The sequence below is a fragment of the Terrapene carolina genome, unplaced genomic scaffold, assembly GCF_002925995.2.
Source record: "Terrapene carolina triunguis isolate 2854851 unplaced genomic scaffold, T_m_triunguis-2.0 Scaffold238, whole genome shotgun sequence".
In the NCBI taxonomy this organism is placed as follows: domain Eukaryota; kingdom Metazoa; phylum Chordata; order Testudines; family Emydidae; genus Terrapene; species Terrapene triunguis.
This window is the reverse complement of record NW_020664589.1, coordinates 2,779,861-2,796,426: the sequence shown is the minus strand read 5'-3', so window position 1 is coordinate 2,796,426 and position 16,566 is coordinate 2,779,861. Positions and strand designations below refer to the sequence as shown.

The following is a 16,566-nucleotide window of genomic DNA, read 5'->3' as shown; positions in this document are numbered from 1 at the left end:
AGTCTGTATCCACAAAAAGAACAGGAGTACTTGTGGCACCTTAGAGACTAACAAATTTATTTGGGCATAAGCTTTCGTGGGCTACAGCCCACTTCTTCGGATGGTGCACTGGCCATTTGTTATCAATAAATAACCCTCTCCTCTCCACATATATTACAGAAAAATAAGAACACGGTGTCGCCAACTCAAAGCTTTCTAAAAATCACAGATCAAGGCTCCCCAAATAATTAGATTAATCCGTTTCTGGTTCTTTTTATTTTCCTTCTGTTTTTGAGCCTTTAGGGATCACATTTTCAAGCTTTTCTCTGCAACTACGAGGGAAAGAAACATACCTTTTTTAAAATGAAAGCTAAGATTCTCATGTAATCACCTGACTCCAGAAGCTAGGCCTTTAAGAAAAACAATGACTATTGCAAGACTTGTGACAAAATCACAAGAGATGGCAATATGAATTTACACTAAAATTTATCCTAAAAGACACCGAGGGTACTTGGCCCTTGGTGTCATGCTTTGTGTCTCACCAAGCTTATGAGACCTAATGGCCTCCAGTACAGCAGCATAACATGCCCTCTGTTCTTTGATAATAGATGGCTAGGTTTTATGGGCCTGATTCTCATTTATACTGAGGCCACCTTATACTGCTCTGACGGTGTAAGGGGGACTTAAGGTGAGCATAAATTATATTTACGCTCACTGCCAGAGCAATGTAAAAGGGGCCTCAGTGGGCCCAAGGTGCATAGCAGAGGAGAATCAGTCTCCTGAAATTTACATGAGTAGTCCAACTGAAGTGAATGCTCTACTGATTTCAGCAAAGGAAGCAAGATTTGGCCCATGATTTATGCTGTGAGAAAAAAGCCCTTCATGACAGCCTTTTCCCACACAGATGAGACTATGACCAGCTTCACCTCCTAGTTCTCTTTCACTATGGCTCAGAACCTGCAAATGCTTACACAGGCTCATCTTTGGTACTTAAAGTTAAGCATATTTGTAAGCAGGTGTAGGATTGGGCACAATTGTGTTTGGTTTACTCAACATATAAGAAGTAGTATTTACTTTTAAGAAAAAAAAAGATTGTAGCTAAATCTATTTTTTAAAAAGGGCACAGAAACACTTCTCTTTATATTAGGGTGGGAAACTTTTAAAAGATGAAAAATTGGACCTAAGCTACTTGACAATGTCTCTTTAACTATCTATAGTAATATTGATCACATAAATGTCAAGCCCCAAAATATGTTTCTCAGAAATCAGTATTTATTTAATATATGATAACTTTGTTATGACTTTCTAGACTAACAGGCTATCCATTATGTATCATTTAAGCACCAACAAGCTATGAGTTATTAAAAACATACTGATGAAGTTTAAGAAATATGCAATAGAGATATATTTTGTTACATAACAATTAATCCTGTATCAATATGTTTTTAACAGTCAGATGGTATTTATTTAACATACAATAACTTCTTTATGAAATCTAAATTAAATGCATATTGGGGAAGCTTAATTTACCCTTTTCATGATGAATATAGACTAAAACTGCCTGAGAATTCTCAATGATTCATATAAGATCCTATACATTTTCAGAAGTACATTGTCAAAGCAGTTTGTCTTGCTGCAAAACTACAATTAAAGTAATGGAGAGTTTGCAAAACTACAAGCAAAATAAATATGAGCTAAAACCCGCTGGATCAGATAGTGATCTGATCTGGTATGACATTTCCTGCATTACCATGCAGAAAGGGTGAAATTCACTCTCTCTGCACAGAGGGTCAGAACCATCCCTATACACCACTTATAGCCACAAAATAGAGTGTCTTAAATGGTGCACAGTTCTTGTACTGATGCTTTACACAGGGGAGTTGGGAATTACATCCTGTGAATGCCCCATATTTCAAGGTGCTCTCCTTTAAATAATTATGAGTGTTGAGATAGATATTCATGTACTGATATGCTTGTATCTGGAATGCTGCACATTCAGTCTCATACACTGCAGATTGCATTGGTTCCAATGGGAGTTCAATAAAGTTTTCTCTTTTATAAAAAAAAACCAAAACACATGGAAATTCAATGCAAACAAAGTAGGTTATTACAAAAGAATGGCCACATTGGGTCAAACCAATGGTCCATCTAACCTAGTATCGTGTCTCTGACAGTGGCCAGTGCCAGATGCTTCAGAGGGAATGAACAGAACAGGTGATCCGTCTCCTGTTGTCCAGTCCCAGCATTTGGCATTGTATTATTTTGGCATGGTTACAGTAATGCTAAGACTGAGTCTGTAAACATGGGAGGAAGTTCAGTTAGGCTTCCCATGGCTACCACCACTCAGCCAATCTGCATATAAATCTATTTTAATGGCATACACTTTGAGGCTACGTCTACACTACACACCACTTCTGTCAGTGGGTATTTGTAGCTACCCACCGCAGTGAAAAGCAAGCTGCGTCCATGCTGCAGCCTGTAGCTACCTGGGTCAGTGAAAGGCTCGTCCTTTCCCCGCTGCCTCCCCCCCGCCAGAGCCTTTCCCCACTGCTGGAGTCTTTCCCTGCGGAGAAGAAGGGCTCCAGCAGCGAGGAGCTGACAGGACCTTCCCCCACTGCTGTAGCGGGAAGGTGCTGGCAATGGGGAGCTGCCAAAGCTTTTCCCTGTTGCTGGTCTTTACCTGCAGCGGGGAAAGGCTCCAGCAGTGGGACGCTCCATGGCCAAAAATAGAAGTGTAGACAGGAAAGATGGCTTGGGCAAGTAGGGAGCTGTGGAGGGCTGAGTCATGCTTGCTGTAACTATGAACTGCCTGACTGTTACGTGTTGAAAGGATCAGCCACGACATTGCACTAATCTTGGTTCTGTACTGACGACATACAGCTAGCTGCATATGCACACGCCCTCTTCTATACAAGTTCTACTTGATATATATATATATAGCAAGATGCACACTTCAGGCGTATAGGGCCAAATCATGCATGCCACTTACAAGCCTGAGCAGCTGGTCTGCGCACTGACTAATTGTTCTGTGGGGTGGGGAAAAGAATCCACCCTCCCGGCGGTAGTGTGGCTGCTGAGATGTTCTGCAAAGGCTATTGGCTGAAGTAGCCCTACTGGTCATTTTGTAATGTTGCAGAGCAGAGAGGAGCAAGGATCTTCCGGCTCTGCCCTTGCTCCATTTCCACCTGCTCTGCTACTGTGCACAGCAGAGGGGGTGTGCTCTCTCAAACACTGCTGCCCTCTTGCATAGTGGAATTGCAGACCCAGGATCTGAGCTCTGAAGCAAGGAAGCACAGGCAGGATTTGCCCTGTTTTCAGGGCCGGCTCCAGGCACCAGCTAAGGAAGCAGGTGCTTGGGGCGGCCAATACAAAGGGGCGGCACTCCATCCGCTATTGGGGCGGCATGTCCGGGACTTCAGCAGGAATTCGGCGGCGGGTCCCTCAGTCCCTCTCTTCCGCCGAAGAATGGAGCGGCGCGATTGAACTGCCGCTGAAGTGCTGCTGATCGGCTTTTTTTTTTCCCGCCGCTTGGGGCGGCAGAAAACCTGGAGCCGGCCCTGCCTGTTTTGCACACGGGAGTAGGAAGGGCTTGCCGTCCGAGGTGAAGATAATAGGGCTGTTTGTGAGTATCTATTTGTGAATGGGCAGCAATAACAGAGATCGCAAAACCAGAATCGCTGCTTTAGATAAAATACGGAGGAGATTTGCTCTTTAAATGCCCAATCAAAGGACCTAGAGAGAATGCTCCAGACCAATAAAGGAACAAAGGGACTGATAGAGATGGTGAAAATAGATCAATAAGCTATTGATTCTAGCTCTAATTCAGGAAAGCATCTCTATTCAGGACAGTACTTAAGCACATGCTTAACTGCTTTCCTGAACTAGGGCGTCTGGTTACTTCCATGCTCCCTTCCCCTGACTCTTTCAGGTTAAGTGCTGCAGCACATCAAAGCTCGTGATCACCTTTCAAAGAAATGACCGTCAACGGGAGGAAACCACTCCAGAGTGATGGAGTTCGAAGTTCGGTCCACGATCTGCGGGGCAATGGCAATGGGAGAGGGTTTCTTGACAGGCTGCCAGCTCTGGTACACCAGATCCAAGTAGCAGTGCATTCTTGCCATCTGATTGGGCGTGAAGGAATTGGTGCAGTCGTCGTCTGAAAACCAACAAAGCGAGAGATAAGGAGAGAGAAGAGAGAATTATGATGTGGCAAACGTGAGCTCCCAAGCTCCTTGCAGATGTCGGGATGGGCTCTCCCTGCTCTCGGGAGTTAATGGCCTGTGAACAAATTAGTGCAGTCATCACTTCTGGAGACAGGTGAAAGGAAACAGAAGTAAAAAAAACAAAACCAACAACAACAGCCCTCCTCTCTTGCTATGGCCTGGGGCACACCGGAAGATCCCAAAGGTCACCCAAGGGGGGCAGTGATGCATAGAGGTATGAAAGGAGCCAGAAAGACTGAGTGCAGCACCTTCTGGTCAGAGCGGGGTCTACACTTGAATCTCTGAAAGTGGAAAAAGATTTTGTCTTTAAGGAAATGTGAGTAGGGAATGGAACGAAAGCACAATTCAGTGCACGACTCTCCCCCACGCCTTCCTTATCCCGCCTCTGTTTCTTCTTTAGCTCCCTTTCTGTTTGGACTGGCTCTCCACACATCCTCATCTTCCATGTCCTCCCTTTCCCACCACTGCTGGCTCTGCACTAAGCCTCAGGGAAGGTGATGCCCCATAAGGCCTAGGGTGGTAACAAGGGAGTATGGCAGGGAGCTACCTGCCTCTGTGGAAATACAGAACCATTTGCACCAAGAGATGGAGGTTCGCTCTCACCCTCTGTCCCCTGTGAAAGTGAGGGAGTGGGTGTCAAGCTGCTTCCTGGCCTCTCCAAAGATAACTGGGATAAGTGAGTCTAATTGCCCCTCTCCCCAAAGGTAGAAAATGCGGGATCAGCCACTTGTTACCCCTCAGAGACCCAGAAGGCAGTAGGTGACGCAGAAGAGACAGCCACTACCCACAAGTCAATTGGCAATAGTAAGTGGGGGGGGGTCCCGAGTCCAGGAGCGCCGCCAGCTTTTTTGCCACCCTAGGCAGCGGAAGGTCCCGCCCCCGAAATGCCGCCCCCGACAGAGGCGGCGGAAGGTCCCGCCCCCGAAATGGCACCCCCGACAGAGGTGGCGGAAGGTCCTGCCCCCGAAATACCGACGACGACCGGGGCGGCCGAAGATCCAGCCGCCGCGGTCGCCGCCCCCCAAATGTTAGCACCCTAGGCGACCGCCTAGGTCGCCTAATGGGTTGCGCCGGCCCTGCCCGAGTCTGCAGTAGTGATGGGTTGAGCTGAGTAGGAAAGAGTTTGAGGTGAGCAGATGGTTGTGAGCATGGAAATGAATTTCACCCCTCTTTCCGGGAACCTAGCACAGTTTAAAACCAGGCTCAGTTAGAGGGGGTGCACGGTTTTGTCATGTGACCATTTATGAAATCTTTTGATGTCTTCAGATCAAGACTGGATGCCTTTCTGGAAGATGGGCTTTAGTCAGACACTAGTTACTGGGCTCACGACAGGGGTAAGTGGGGAAATGTAACGCCCTGTGATACACAGGAGTTCAGACTAGATGATCTAATGGTCCTTTTTGGCCTTAAACTCTGTGAATCTATGAAGGATGCTCTTGTGGCTTCTACACTCAGCTGGCACTCAGGAAATCTGTATTCAAAAGAACTAGTCAAATTTTTTTAACCGAATTTTTTCCCCCCATCAGTAAATATCAAAATTTTTCACAGGAAAAGATCACATTCAATGATTTTTTTTAAAAAATTTCCAATAAGGGGAATGCAAACAAAAAGTTCTGTTGAGTTTTGAAATGTCTACTTAAAATCAAAATTTCATTTTGAAATGTCGATTCAGAAGGAAACATTTCGTTTCAGCACGTTAATAATGTCAAAATTCGCCATTTTGATCCTTGATTTGAAACTTTTCAGAACGTTCAATCTCATGACAATTTTTTGACATTTCAACTTACTGTTCGGAATCAGAATGGAAAGTCGTCTTGAAATGCTGACATTTCTGGTGACAGGAACATTCCATTTTTTTAACAGCTCTGCAACAGCCTGGCTCTGTCACAGATTTCCAGGGTGACCCTGGGCAAATCGCTTCATTGGCTTTTCCCCATGCATAAATGGAGATAATTATCTATCTAGCTATCGTAGGTACTTACATGGCCCCTGTTATGATAGTATCTGAGTTTCCCCCCCCCCAAATTTTAGTGTATTCCTCCTCATAACACTGCTAAGAGGTAGGGATTTATATATCCCCATTTTACAGATACACAGGGAGACTAAATGAGTTGCCCAAGGTCCCAGAGGAAGTCTCTGGTGGAGCAGGGAACTGAAGATCTTACAGCTCCCAGACTAGTACCCTAATCTCTATCCTTGCTCTTGCTTGTGCCTCGTCTGTTTAGATTGAAAGCTCTTGGGAACAAGGACTGTGTCTTACTATTAGGGTGACCAGATGTCCCGATTGTATAGGGACAGTCCTGATTTTTGGGTCTTTTTCTTATATAGGCTCCTATTACCCCCTCACCCCCTGTCCCGATTTTTCACACTTGCTGTCTGGTCACCTTACTTACTATAGTCTATGTGTATAGACTGTACCTAGCATAACAAGGCTTCAATCTCAGACGGTGCCTTTAGGCATGATTGTAATACAAATAACAACAATGATTTTACACAGCTCTTGTGCATTCGGTTTTGTGTGGGTGATGGGTTACTGAGCCCAGTTTGGTTGCTTGCTTGGTTATTTGATATTTTGGGGATTAGTTATATTTATTTGTAGGTGCCACGATGCCTTCAGTTCTGAGCATCGTGGAGCACAAGAGGAATGAGAGAACATGAAAATGTTCTAAAGAAAAAGCGAACTTGCTGGCTTAGTGGGGTCCTTTCCACCTCATTGTCCAGCAACAGCACAAGGAGGGTGCTTTGGTTGGAATCAATGCTTCGAGTTCCAGCCCCAAACCCTTCCAGGAGATGCCTTGCAGGAATTAGTGCAGCTAGGATGGCTAGAGGATCATATCCTCTCCAATGCATCTCCTTTGCTAATTCCACAGAGTAACTAACCTCCCCTCATCAAAGAAACAAACAAACTGGGCAGGTGCAGTTGGTTTGTAAATATCGATCAAATCCCAGTGGCCAGCTTGAAGCTGCTGTGTGCATGCAAGGAGCTGCTTTAATCCTTGGATTTCCTCAATAATTATTGACAGTCCATCCATGAACATCCTGTAAAAGCCATAAATATTCCTCAGGGAAGCCCAAAAGTGCACAAAAGGCTTTGAACAGCCACCATAAAGGAACAATAAAATATAGATAGGACTCAACCCTGGAAACAATGGCAGAGGAGGAAGATGACATGCAGTCTGTGCTGCAGCTCAAGTGTCTCTCTAAACACCAGCCTAGGTTGCTCTTTTGGGGGTGGGGGAGGGGCGAGAGAAAGTCAGTAGCATTCAGGAAAGGCTCACAAATCCACAGATGATATAATGACCAGAGAAATGAAACAGACTTCATTAGGACTTCTGCTCTCATTGAAGTCAGAGGCAGAACTCCTACTGACTTCAACGGGAGTGGCCCTAAGGAAGCAATGTTTTGTTTACTTGGAGACAACATGACTGTGTTTGACAGGCTAGACAATGCAAATCACCCCCCTCCTGCTTCTAGATCCCCTGAATTCTAGAGAGATAGGAGATTGCCTGTATGGGAACATCCTATAGAGACAAAGTAAGAAACAGATAAGATAGACAGACCAATATAGATATGAGAAAGAGAGAAAGACAGTCGCTCAGAGCTGTATGACCTCAGCCTAGAGGCTTCAAAGGTATTTCTACAGTGATGTGATATCCTGATATGATTTTTATTCCACTGGGAACAACAGAAAAGCAAACAGATTCATGCATGAGCTCTAGAGATGCCTATCGTGTTGCTTCACTTAATTTTACAAGAATAAATAGTTGCTTTTGTTCACAACACCAGCACCTCTTTAGTTCTCACTAGCAGATAGATATCTCGGTGTCCTGCCTGGCTGTGTCAAACCTGTGGAGAGAGCTGGCGAGGCGGGCTCCCTCCAGACAGAAGCGCTTTCTGCATGTTGAAACATTCCGGCCCCACCCCAAATCTTCCACCCTTGTCCACACACACAAACACATTGATGGGAGGAGTGTAACAACAGGTGGCATCTACACGTAGGTGTGAGATTATCATAGGAATTTAGTGGGCAGGAATAGTTTCCGGCTGTAATCTGTAGATCTGCCTAACGACAATGTTTTATACAGGCCAAATCATGAGAAGTGCACAGCATGTACTAAAAGGCTAGGTCGTTGTGTGTATACTTGTCCTTGAAACCAGGAGTGGCAAAATAAGAGAAGCAGCAGCACCCATTAGATCCGGTAGCATCCAGGGTATATCTACAGCTGTGTTATAAATCAACTCAGCCTCTGCCCCTGGATGATATTAATCACTTGCTTCTCTGCAGATCTATTAGCACTCATATGGCACTTTGCATGGACAATCTGTGTTTCTGCCTTCTCTGCAAAGGCACCTTAAAGTGGCTGTACATGTAATAGTTAAGGCTAAGGTTTTGTCACAGTTATTTTTAGTAAAAGTCATAGACAGGTCGTGAGCAATAACCAAAAATTCACAGAAGCCCGTGACCTGTCCCTGACTTTTATTAAAAATAACCATGAGAAAATGGGGAGGGAAGAGGGTCCAGCACCCACTGATGCTGGGGAGCTCCAGGGTTCCCCCACCCATGACGGCTGAGAGTGCGGGGTCCCCCCTGCCACCGGCAGCAGCTTGGAGCTGTGGGGTCTGTCCATGGCGGCTGGGAGCTATGGGGACCCCCCCACTGCCCGCGAGACTGGGAGCTGCAGGGTCCCCCTTGCCGCCCGTGCAGCTGCAGCTTGGGGTTGCGGGGTCCCCCTGCTGGCAGTCACTTGGGGCTGCAGGAGTCCCTGCTGCACATGGCAGCTGGGAGCTGCGGGGTCCCCCTGCCGCCTGTGGTGGTGGCCCAGGGTTGTGGGGTCCCCCCACCCCCTGCAGCAGCTGGGAGTTGTAGGGGGGACCTGCCTGCTGACAGCTCCAGTTCCGCTGCCCCGGGGCTGAAGTGAAAATGTCACAGAGATCTCTGGAAGTCACAAATTCTGTGACTTCCATGATAAAATCTTAGCCGTAGTAATAGTTTACACTCACTTTAAGACACCTTTATCCTGCCAGTGTGATGTAAAAGAGCCTTACTGCAACTGAGAATCAGGCCCTAGTACCAATCAAAGAGGGAATGCTGTCAAGACATCAGTAGCTATCTCCTACCTTCTTCACAAAACAACATGGAATTTTTCACTGTCAATTGGACTTCCAAGGGAGAGGGGCAGGGATCGTACCCCTGTGTCTTATCTGAAGGATAAGGTCTCCAATAGCTCAGCACTCCCTCCTAATGCTATACTGCAATGTCAGCACAGAGCCCAATTCACGATATAGACTTGAACTTCCGATGTGACCCAGAGATGAGAGCACTAACACCTGAGCCAAACCAAACTCATACGGTTTGCTCAGACAACCAGCAAATGGTACTCGAGCACACCCCAAGGAGGATGAATAGGGTCTGATTATCTATCCATCTCACGCTCCTCCAGCAACATAGGTGGTATGAATATCCCTCTGACATCCATTGTTTCCATAAGGGATGGGGAGACAATCTCCAAGGCTGGGATTTTCAAAGGAGACAAAAGGGGGTTAGGAACCCAAGTCCCACTGAAATTAAAGAGGAACTGGTTGCCTACCTCACTTGGGAAGTCCCAGACTGAATTAAGCCCCAAATCATCATATCTAGATGTGAAAAGTGTCATTGGAACATCAATGACCTTGGGATAATGTTTCGTCTGCAACAGAATGTTAAAAATCACACCTCCTTCTCTGCCTCCCTCTTCTATCACAGACACCTCTGGCAAAGTCTAAGTACCTGCATAGCTCATGAAGTTGCTGTACGGTGTGTTTAGGAAACTGTGAAAACCGCACGTGTCATTGCCAGGTCCAGGGTCCCCACACAGTTTGTGCTTTGGAGCAGGGTTGGTGTCGCCGCAGAGGTCTCCAGTCTCAAAGGAGGGCTCGGTTTCCATGCACGGGTCACTGCAGGAGAGGATCTCAGAGATTCCCCGGAAGACATGATAGAGCCCCAGGCTGTGCCCAATTTCATGGATCATTGTGTGTGTGTGGCCAGGGATGCCGTAGAAGGAAGGGTTCAGCACGATGCCACCTGCATGGAGAAAATGAGAAGCTATTGGTTTTGTCTCATTTATCTTGGAACATCGGGGGGGGGGGGGGGGTGGAGAATGTACCAAAGGACCTAGATCCTTACTGTGCATCTGAGCCTTCTGGGTGCTAAGCAGGGAGCTCAGAGTGGTCTGCACCCCACATGCGGTGCTCTGCCTTTTGCAGGAGCAGACACTGAAGTGTTCTGCCAAGCATGCTGGAGCAAGATCCTAGTCAAAGGGCTTACATGAAAGTGGCATGCTATAGGACTGAAAGGATGAGAAACCAAGGAACCAGTTCTGAGTTCCTGATCCAAGAATCTACTGATGTCAATGGGAGGTTTTCCATTGGATTTAGTGGGCACTGGACCAGACACTCAGGCAAAAATCCCACTAAAATCAATAGATTTGCAGCAGCTTACACCACCGCTGAATTTGGCCCAGTGTGTTCACATACAATGGCTCTTCATTCCAGATTGTAAACAATACATACGATGCTGACCGGTAAACAAAATATATCTAGAACATGCACAGTGCATTGTTCACATGGGATAAAGACATAGCTGGTAGAACCCCGCTAACTCGTGTTAAAGTCTAGGAGGCATGTTGCTTATTGCTGATATTTGCAAATTGATAACTGGACAAAAAAGTGAGGATCGTCCACATTACAAAGGGTGAGGCTTTAAAATCAACTGGAATTGGTTGTCCTAATCATCTAGGCAGCCTTGAAAATCTCAGATGAAATATACTCTGCTCATTTATGAGCCACTCTAATTTTAATTTTCTGAAAAAAGTGCTGCATATTACACTAGTAAAGGTGTGGAATCTAATGTGTAAAAAAAAGGAAATCTTAGTAATGTGATAACTGTTAGCTTGGATATTAAATCTGTGTAGAGAAGTGAGTGGTGATCAGGTTTTGCATGTGAATTATGGCATGTGTAGATAAGTAAATGGTAAATTAGTGAGGTTCAGCAGCATACTGAAAAATGGTTAGCATTTTATTTTTTAGCTGAGCTTCAGCTACGTTTGGAGTTAGTGAGAAGTTCCATATTTTCTTTCCTTAGTTTGTTAAACTCGGCTTTTCACAAGCCTTTTTATTTTACAGTGTTTACCTACATCGCTGCTGCTTTACCCAGGTAAAGGAAAACTGTTTTATGAAAGAACATTGGCAAAATAAAAAGTGGATGTGATGCACTGTTAAGTTAGAGAACATGAGGAGCAAAAGGGTTTGGCAGGAGGAATTTTATCAGAGGCTGTAGCGTCGTGAGGATGAGATCACTAAGTTATGACACACCACAGATTCTATTCATGCTCATCCGTTCGTTGACTCTTGTTGCAACAATAAAGGGGTGCGTGTGAATGAGCGAGGAGAGGGAGAGTGTGTGCGTGCGGGGGTGTGTAGAAGGGAAAAAAGAGGAGAGTCAGCATGTGAGAGAGAAGGCAAAAGAAACACATTTTTATATGCCTGCACTGCTTCAGTCATGCATGGAGCTGCACGAGGAGTTAGCCCCTAGCAGTCCTATAGGGGTGGCTGCGCATCTCCTGCATGCCACAGAACTAGTCTCTGCGCCAGCTTTGCATAAGTCAAACTGAGGGGCTGTGGATCAGTGTTTAGGTGGATGCTATCCCAGCACCCTGGCTCTTTGTCTGAGGGAAGCGTGTGAACTTTGCCTTCCCATCCTCCCTGCACTACATCTACAAAGATCCCTGAGTGTTTGGGCTCTATGTGGGGCGAGTGAATTTCACCCAGAGAGAATCTCTGTTACATAATTTGCGAGAGCCCCCTCAGGAAGCCAACGTTTTGGATTTACCATCACCGGTAATCTTGGCAATGCCCCAAAGTCGGAGATGCAATCACAATAAAGGCTGGCTAAAGAGCACAGGAACTGGACTGAAGACAACCAGCTGGGCAGAGTTGTTTTATTTTTGCCTTTGTTTAAGATGTCTATTTTTCATAGCTGTCAAGAGTCTAAATCAATTGTAGTTTTACAGAAGAGATAGTTACCTCACCCAGACAAGCTATGTTCCAGCACTTAGATCTGGACTACAGAGCATATTTCATATGTTTTTATTAAATACATATTGGATTTATGGAAGAGAGAAAGAGAGAGTGAGAAAAGAAAGATTAAAATAGAATTCTCACAAACCAAGCGTGGGGCAGGAAGGGCTGTTAAGACAGGAAATTATTATTATTACTTTTACTGTGAGTCAACCTCAAACTGTCAGTTAAAGGCTTTCTAGCTCTCCAGTGAGATCTCCCTCTGGCCAATGAATTTGGTCAATAAGCCGTAGAAGCTGAATTTAAGCTGTTTTGTTAAGACACACTGTTGACAATCAGCCTTAGAGAAGTGAAAGGACAACTAATCAAAATTACAAATGAGCGCCACCATCTCTCTATGTCCAGCAGGAGGCGCTACAAGGACTTTTTACCAAGCAGAGGCCTCTCTCCACAGGTATAGAGAGAGGAGCTTAGGAGCTATTCCAGTCCCATCTTACCTCATCAAGAGTCATTCTAGGAGTGGCCCAGACTCTTAAGGACAGCCCAGGCTACTCCAGTCTTAGGCTGTCAGTGTCATGGCAGAGAATGTTGTGGGAGTGTTGGTGGAGGGGAACGCACAGCTTCACTAGACCCAGCCCGTCCTGGAAGAAGTTACAGAAGGAGCACTGGCTCTTAGGAAGTCTCTGAGCTGTGTCAGTCCTAGCTTCACCCAAGAGGACATGCTGTAGGGAATGAGACAGGAATGCTGACTATGGGGCATTCACATATACTCCAGTCCCACTCCCTCTCAGCGGGAATCACGGTAAGAAATGATGTAGGAGTGATGGCTCTTGGGGGAACTCTATACTGGTACTTAGCTAGCCGCCTTCTGTAGTATAAACGACCCTGATGAGTGCTGCATGAAATGCTGGTTGCCTGTGGTGGAGCAGCCAGCTTCAACCCAATTGCCTGACTAGGGAGGGTGGTAACCTTCTGTTTTCTGTGGATTGTCCTTTTGAATGTAGAGGAGACCCCCTGACCATTGCACAGCCATCAGTGAGGCTGCCGGTCCGTAGTTCAGTTCACATGCAGAATGTTACAAAGGAAGGAACACACACACTGTGCTCTGCCTATATCTCTCACAGAGACTTTACATTTGCCATTTCTTTGTTGTTTTTCTTAATCTGAAGATGATCTGGCTCAGATAATATCAGAATTGATCTAAATGGCCACCCCCAAACCTCCATCTAATCTAAACTGGACTTTATTCTTGGTCCAGAAAAGTCTGGATGACAGTACTTACTTCCTCCACTGTTGTTCCTTTTGACTTACTCTGCATTTGCTGCTTCCAGGTGACACTGGATGTAGGAAGCTCTGGAAAACGTGATCAACTTTGTTCTCGTGAGAGCTCCAGTCCAGTTTTGCTGCCACCAGGAGGGTTGTGTAGTTCAGATAAGCATATCCAGACTTTTGGGTGCTTACGTAACCTGTCCCTCTGTCTCTTTTGAGGCTCATCCATCATTTCAGAAGGATACAACCCCTCTGGCACTGTAAGCATCCAGGTAGTGACTCATCTGCTAGGTTGTGTGGCTTCCTCTGGATAACTGGGGCCATAGCAGCTATATTCAGCAACCTTAGCTAAGAAATACCCAGGCCAAGCTGCAGGGTAGCAAATTCTCTCCAGTTCCACTCAATTGAACATTAGAAACATGGGGATTTTGCAGGTTGCTTTTTTGCAAACTGATATAGAACAACAACAAACCTGCATGGCATTTTAAGAGGAAAATTAACTGCACGCATTCTAGGTAATGGGCTAAGGTTAATACCGTAATGGGCAAAGGTTAATAATTCAGTGCTGTCCAGCATTCTCCGCTTGCCCTCCCCACAACCTCCTTTGCAAAGTGCTCCCACGGGGCTGATGCCCTGTACAGTAGCTTCACTTAAAAGGTGAAATATTTTCAGCCTGACATCATCTAGAAATACCATAATATGCTTTGGCTTTATAATCTAATATTTTCCTGGTTGTGAGCCAGTAGCTGGGAATCATGGAATTTTTTCCCCCTTGACTATATAAGACTATTAGTGGAATGATAAGAAATCAGAACTGGGCTTAATGCGTAATTGTCTTCCCTTCTTGCTCCCCCTGAGAAAACTTTACAAAGGGGCAGCGTCTTTAAGACTGACCTAGATGCATCAAGGCTTCCTTGTCCCACGGCCAGGTCGCCACTCCAGCCAGCTCTTCCTCAGAGGAATTAGCGAAGAAGATGTTGAGGTGTGTGGCTCCATCGAGTTTGAGTATGTTCTTCAGTTCGTTGACATCCAAGTATGCTCTGAAACAGATAAATGAACTATTTCTAACAGCATTACCAGCATTGGCAGAGTACTGGGACGCTGAAAGCCAGGTAGAGATACTTATGAACCCATGAACAGCAAGCAGTTGAGAACATTGAGAACATCCTCACTCTAGCAGCAGATGGTAACAGACTATTACTGCTACCAGCTCCTGGTGTTATTCCCAGGGCCGGCTCCAGGCACCAGGCAACCAAGCTGGTGCTTGGGGCGGCACCTGGAGGGGGGCGGCGCGGCGCTCCGGCCGCCGGGGAGAGCGGGGCCACAGCCGGGCTCGCCGCCCTCCCCCCGGCCGCCAGGGGGAGAGCGGAGCCCCCACCGGGGCTCGCTGGGGCTCGCCGCCCTCCCCCTGGGGCGGCAAAAAAGCCAGAGCCGGCCCTGGTTATTCCTTTAGCCCAAGTGATAGAGGTTCAAGCTGAGGTCCAGAAAGTCTAAGCCTGACTGAGGGCCCTGGTTACGGAATGTTGCTATATCCAAAAGGAAACTAGTGCCAAGGAGAAGGAAGTAAACACAACAAGGTTAGATCTGATTTATTAAAACACTGCAAAGAAGCAAAGCAAAGCAATGTTTGACAAATGGAGAATGATAAGATCGGCAGGGAAACACAATTTAGCAGCAAGCTCCTGAGAGGTTATTATAGACAGAATTTAGAAAATAGGAAAAGTGGGATGAAAAATTGACCTAGCTTACGGTGCTGTCAGAGGAGACAGCTATGTGATACCTGCTTCTTGCCTGTCTATATTACATGGCAGAATGGAAAATCCACACGTAGCCTGAGTGTGGGGTTCTAAGACTGAATTAGTATTCATGTGTGTTTGGGTGGAGAGGGGAGCTGAGCCGTTACGGGCGCATTCTCCTCTCCCTCTGTCCCCATATAAGCCCTGAGTGGTCGGGTTTATGTGGGATTAGCAGATAGCAAGGTGAGAACTGTTCTACATGGCATCATCCCCACCGAACCAGCATCTACTCCCACAGGTTGTTGGTCCCTTCTATCTACCTTCTTGGAGAAGGAGTAGGCCTACTAACCATTGGTAATGGGGCTTCTGAGGGAGATGTGCTCCATGAGAGAATTAGGACTAGGTCATTGAGTAAATTCCCCAGGCCTGTTTCAGATCCCCCAAGAACTGTGGGATTTCCTCATGAATCTTGGGATATCTGCAGGGTTGTAGGACCACACGACTTTGAGGAGGCAAACCCAGCCCCCTGAACTCAATGCCTTTTCTGAGTATCTTTAGCTTTCCCTTGGAGTATTCCAGGAAAGGTGTGATATGGCCTTGTCTGGGCAAAGGCACAGATGTTGCCAAAGAATATGCCATGCTACCCATTAAGTTCCTGTCGTACCATAACACTCTAACCCAATGGAGTGTAGCTGTAAGGAGGTGAAGGGAGGGTGAGGAAATCAGGCAGTGTTCTAACAGAACAGAAACAAACAAAAAATTGAGGGAAAAGTTGATGTCGAAAGTGGTGTTGTTGGCACAAAGACACAAACCTGCTTTCCTCTCTTGATGCCTCATTAGCAAAGCAGCCAGTACCTCATGGGAAAATACTGAGGGTATCAGATATTGTACATTCAGACTCAACAAATGCACTGCACCAAAATAAATCTATAAGAAATGAGCTAGTTTCACTGCACTCAAAGGATGCAGGGAGTCAAAAATACAAGCGATAATCAGGATATAAAACTTCCAGGTTTACATGTACTACTTCCCATTCTACTTCTTAATGCACCCTCACCTATCCCCTTCCCAGCTCTCCTGAGAGACAAGCCAACACACAGGAGTTTAGCCAGTCAGCCCTGCTGACAACTCAATGGAAATAGGTTTCAGAGTGGTAGCCGTGTTAGTCTGTATCAGCAAAAAGAACAGGAGTACTTGTGGCACCTTAGAGACTAACAAATTTATTTGGGCATAAGCTTTCGTGGGCTAAAACCCGGCCACTTCATCAGATGCCTCAGAAGAAGTGGGTTTTAGCCCACAAAAGC

The 16,566-nt window shown here is 46.0% G+C and overlaps 1 protein-coding gene across 2 annotated transcripts in view; it reads right to left on the bottom strand.

Annotated features, from left to right (window-relative positions):
* Positions 1–16,566, bottom strand: part of PAPPA (pappalysin 1) — a 227,778-nt gene that overhangs the window by 146,986 nt on the left and 64,226 nt on the right. For both annotated transcript variants that reach the window (XM_024197842.2, XM_024197843.2), the window contains exons 3-5: positions 14,421–14,566; positions 9,970–10,263; positions 3,943–4,135 (exon numbers count right to left, since the gene is read on the bottom strand). In XM_024197842.2, coding sequence (XP_024053610.1) covers positions 3,943–4,135; positions 9,970–10,263; positions 14,421–14,566 — 633 coding nt within the window. The remainder of the gene's footprint in view (positions 1–3,942; positions 4,136–9,969; positions 10,264–14,420; positions 14,567–16,566) is intronic.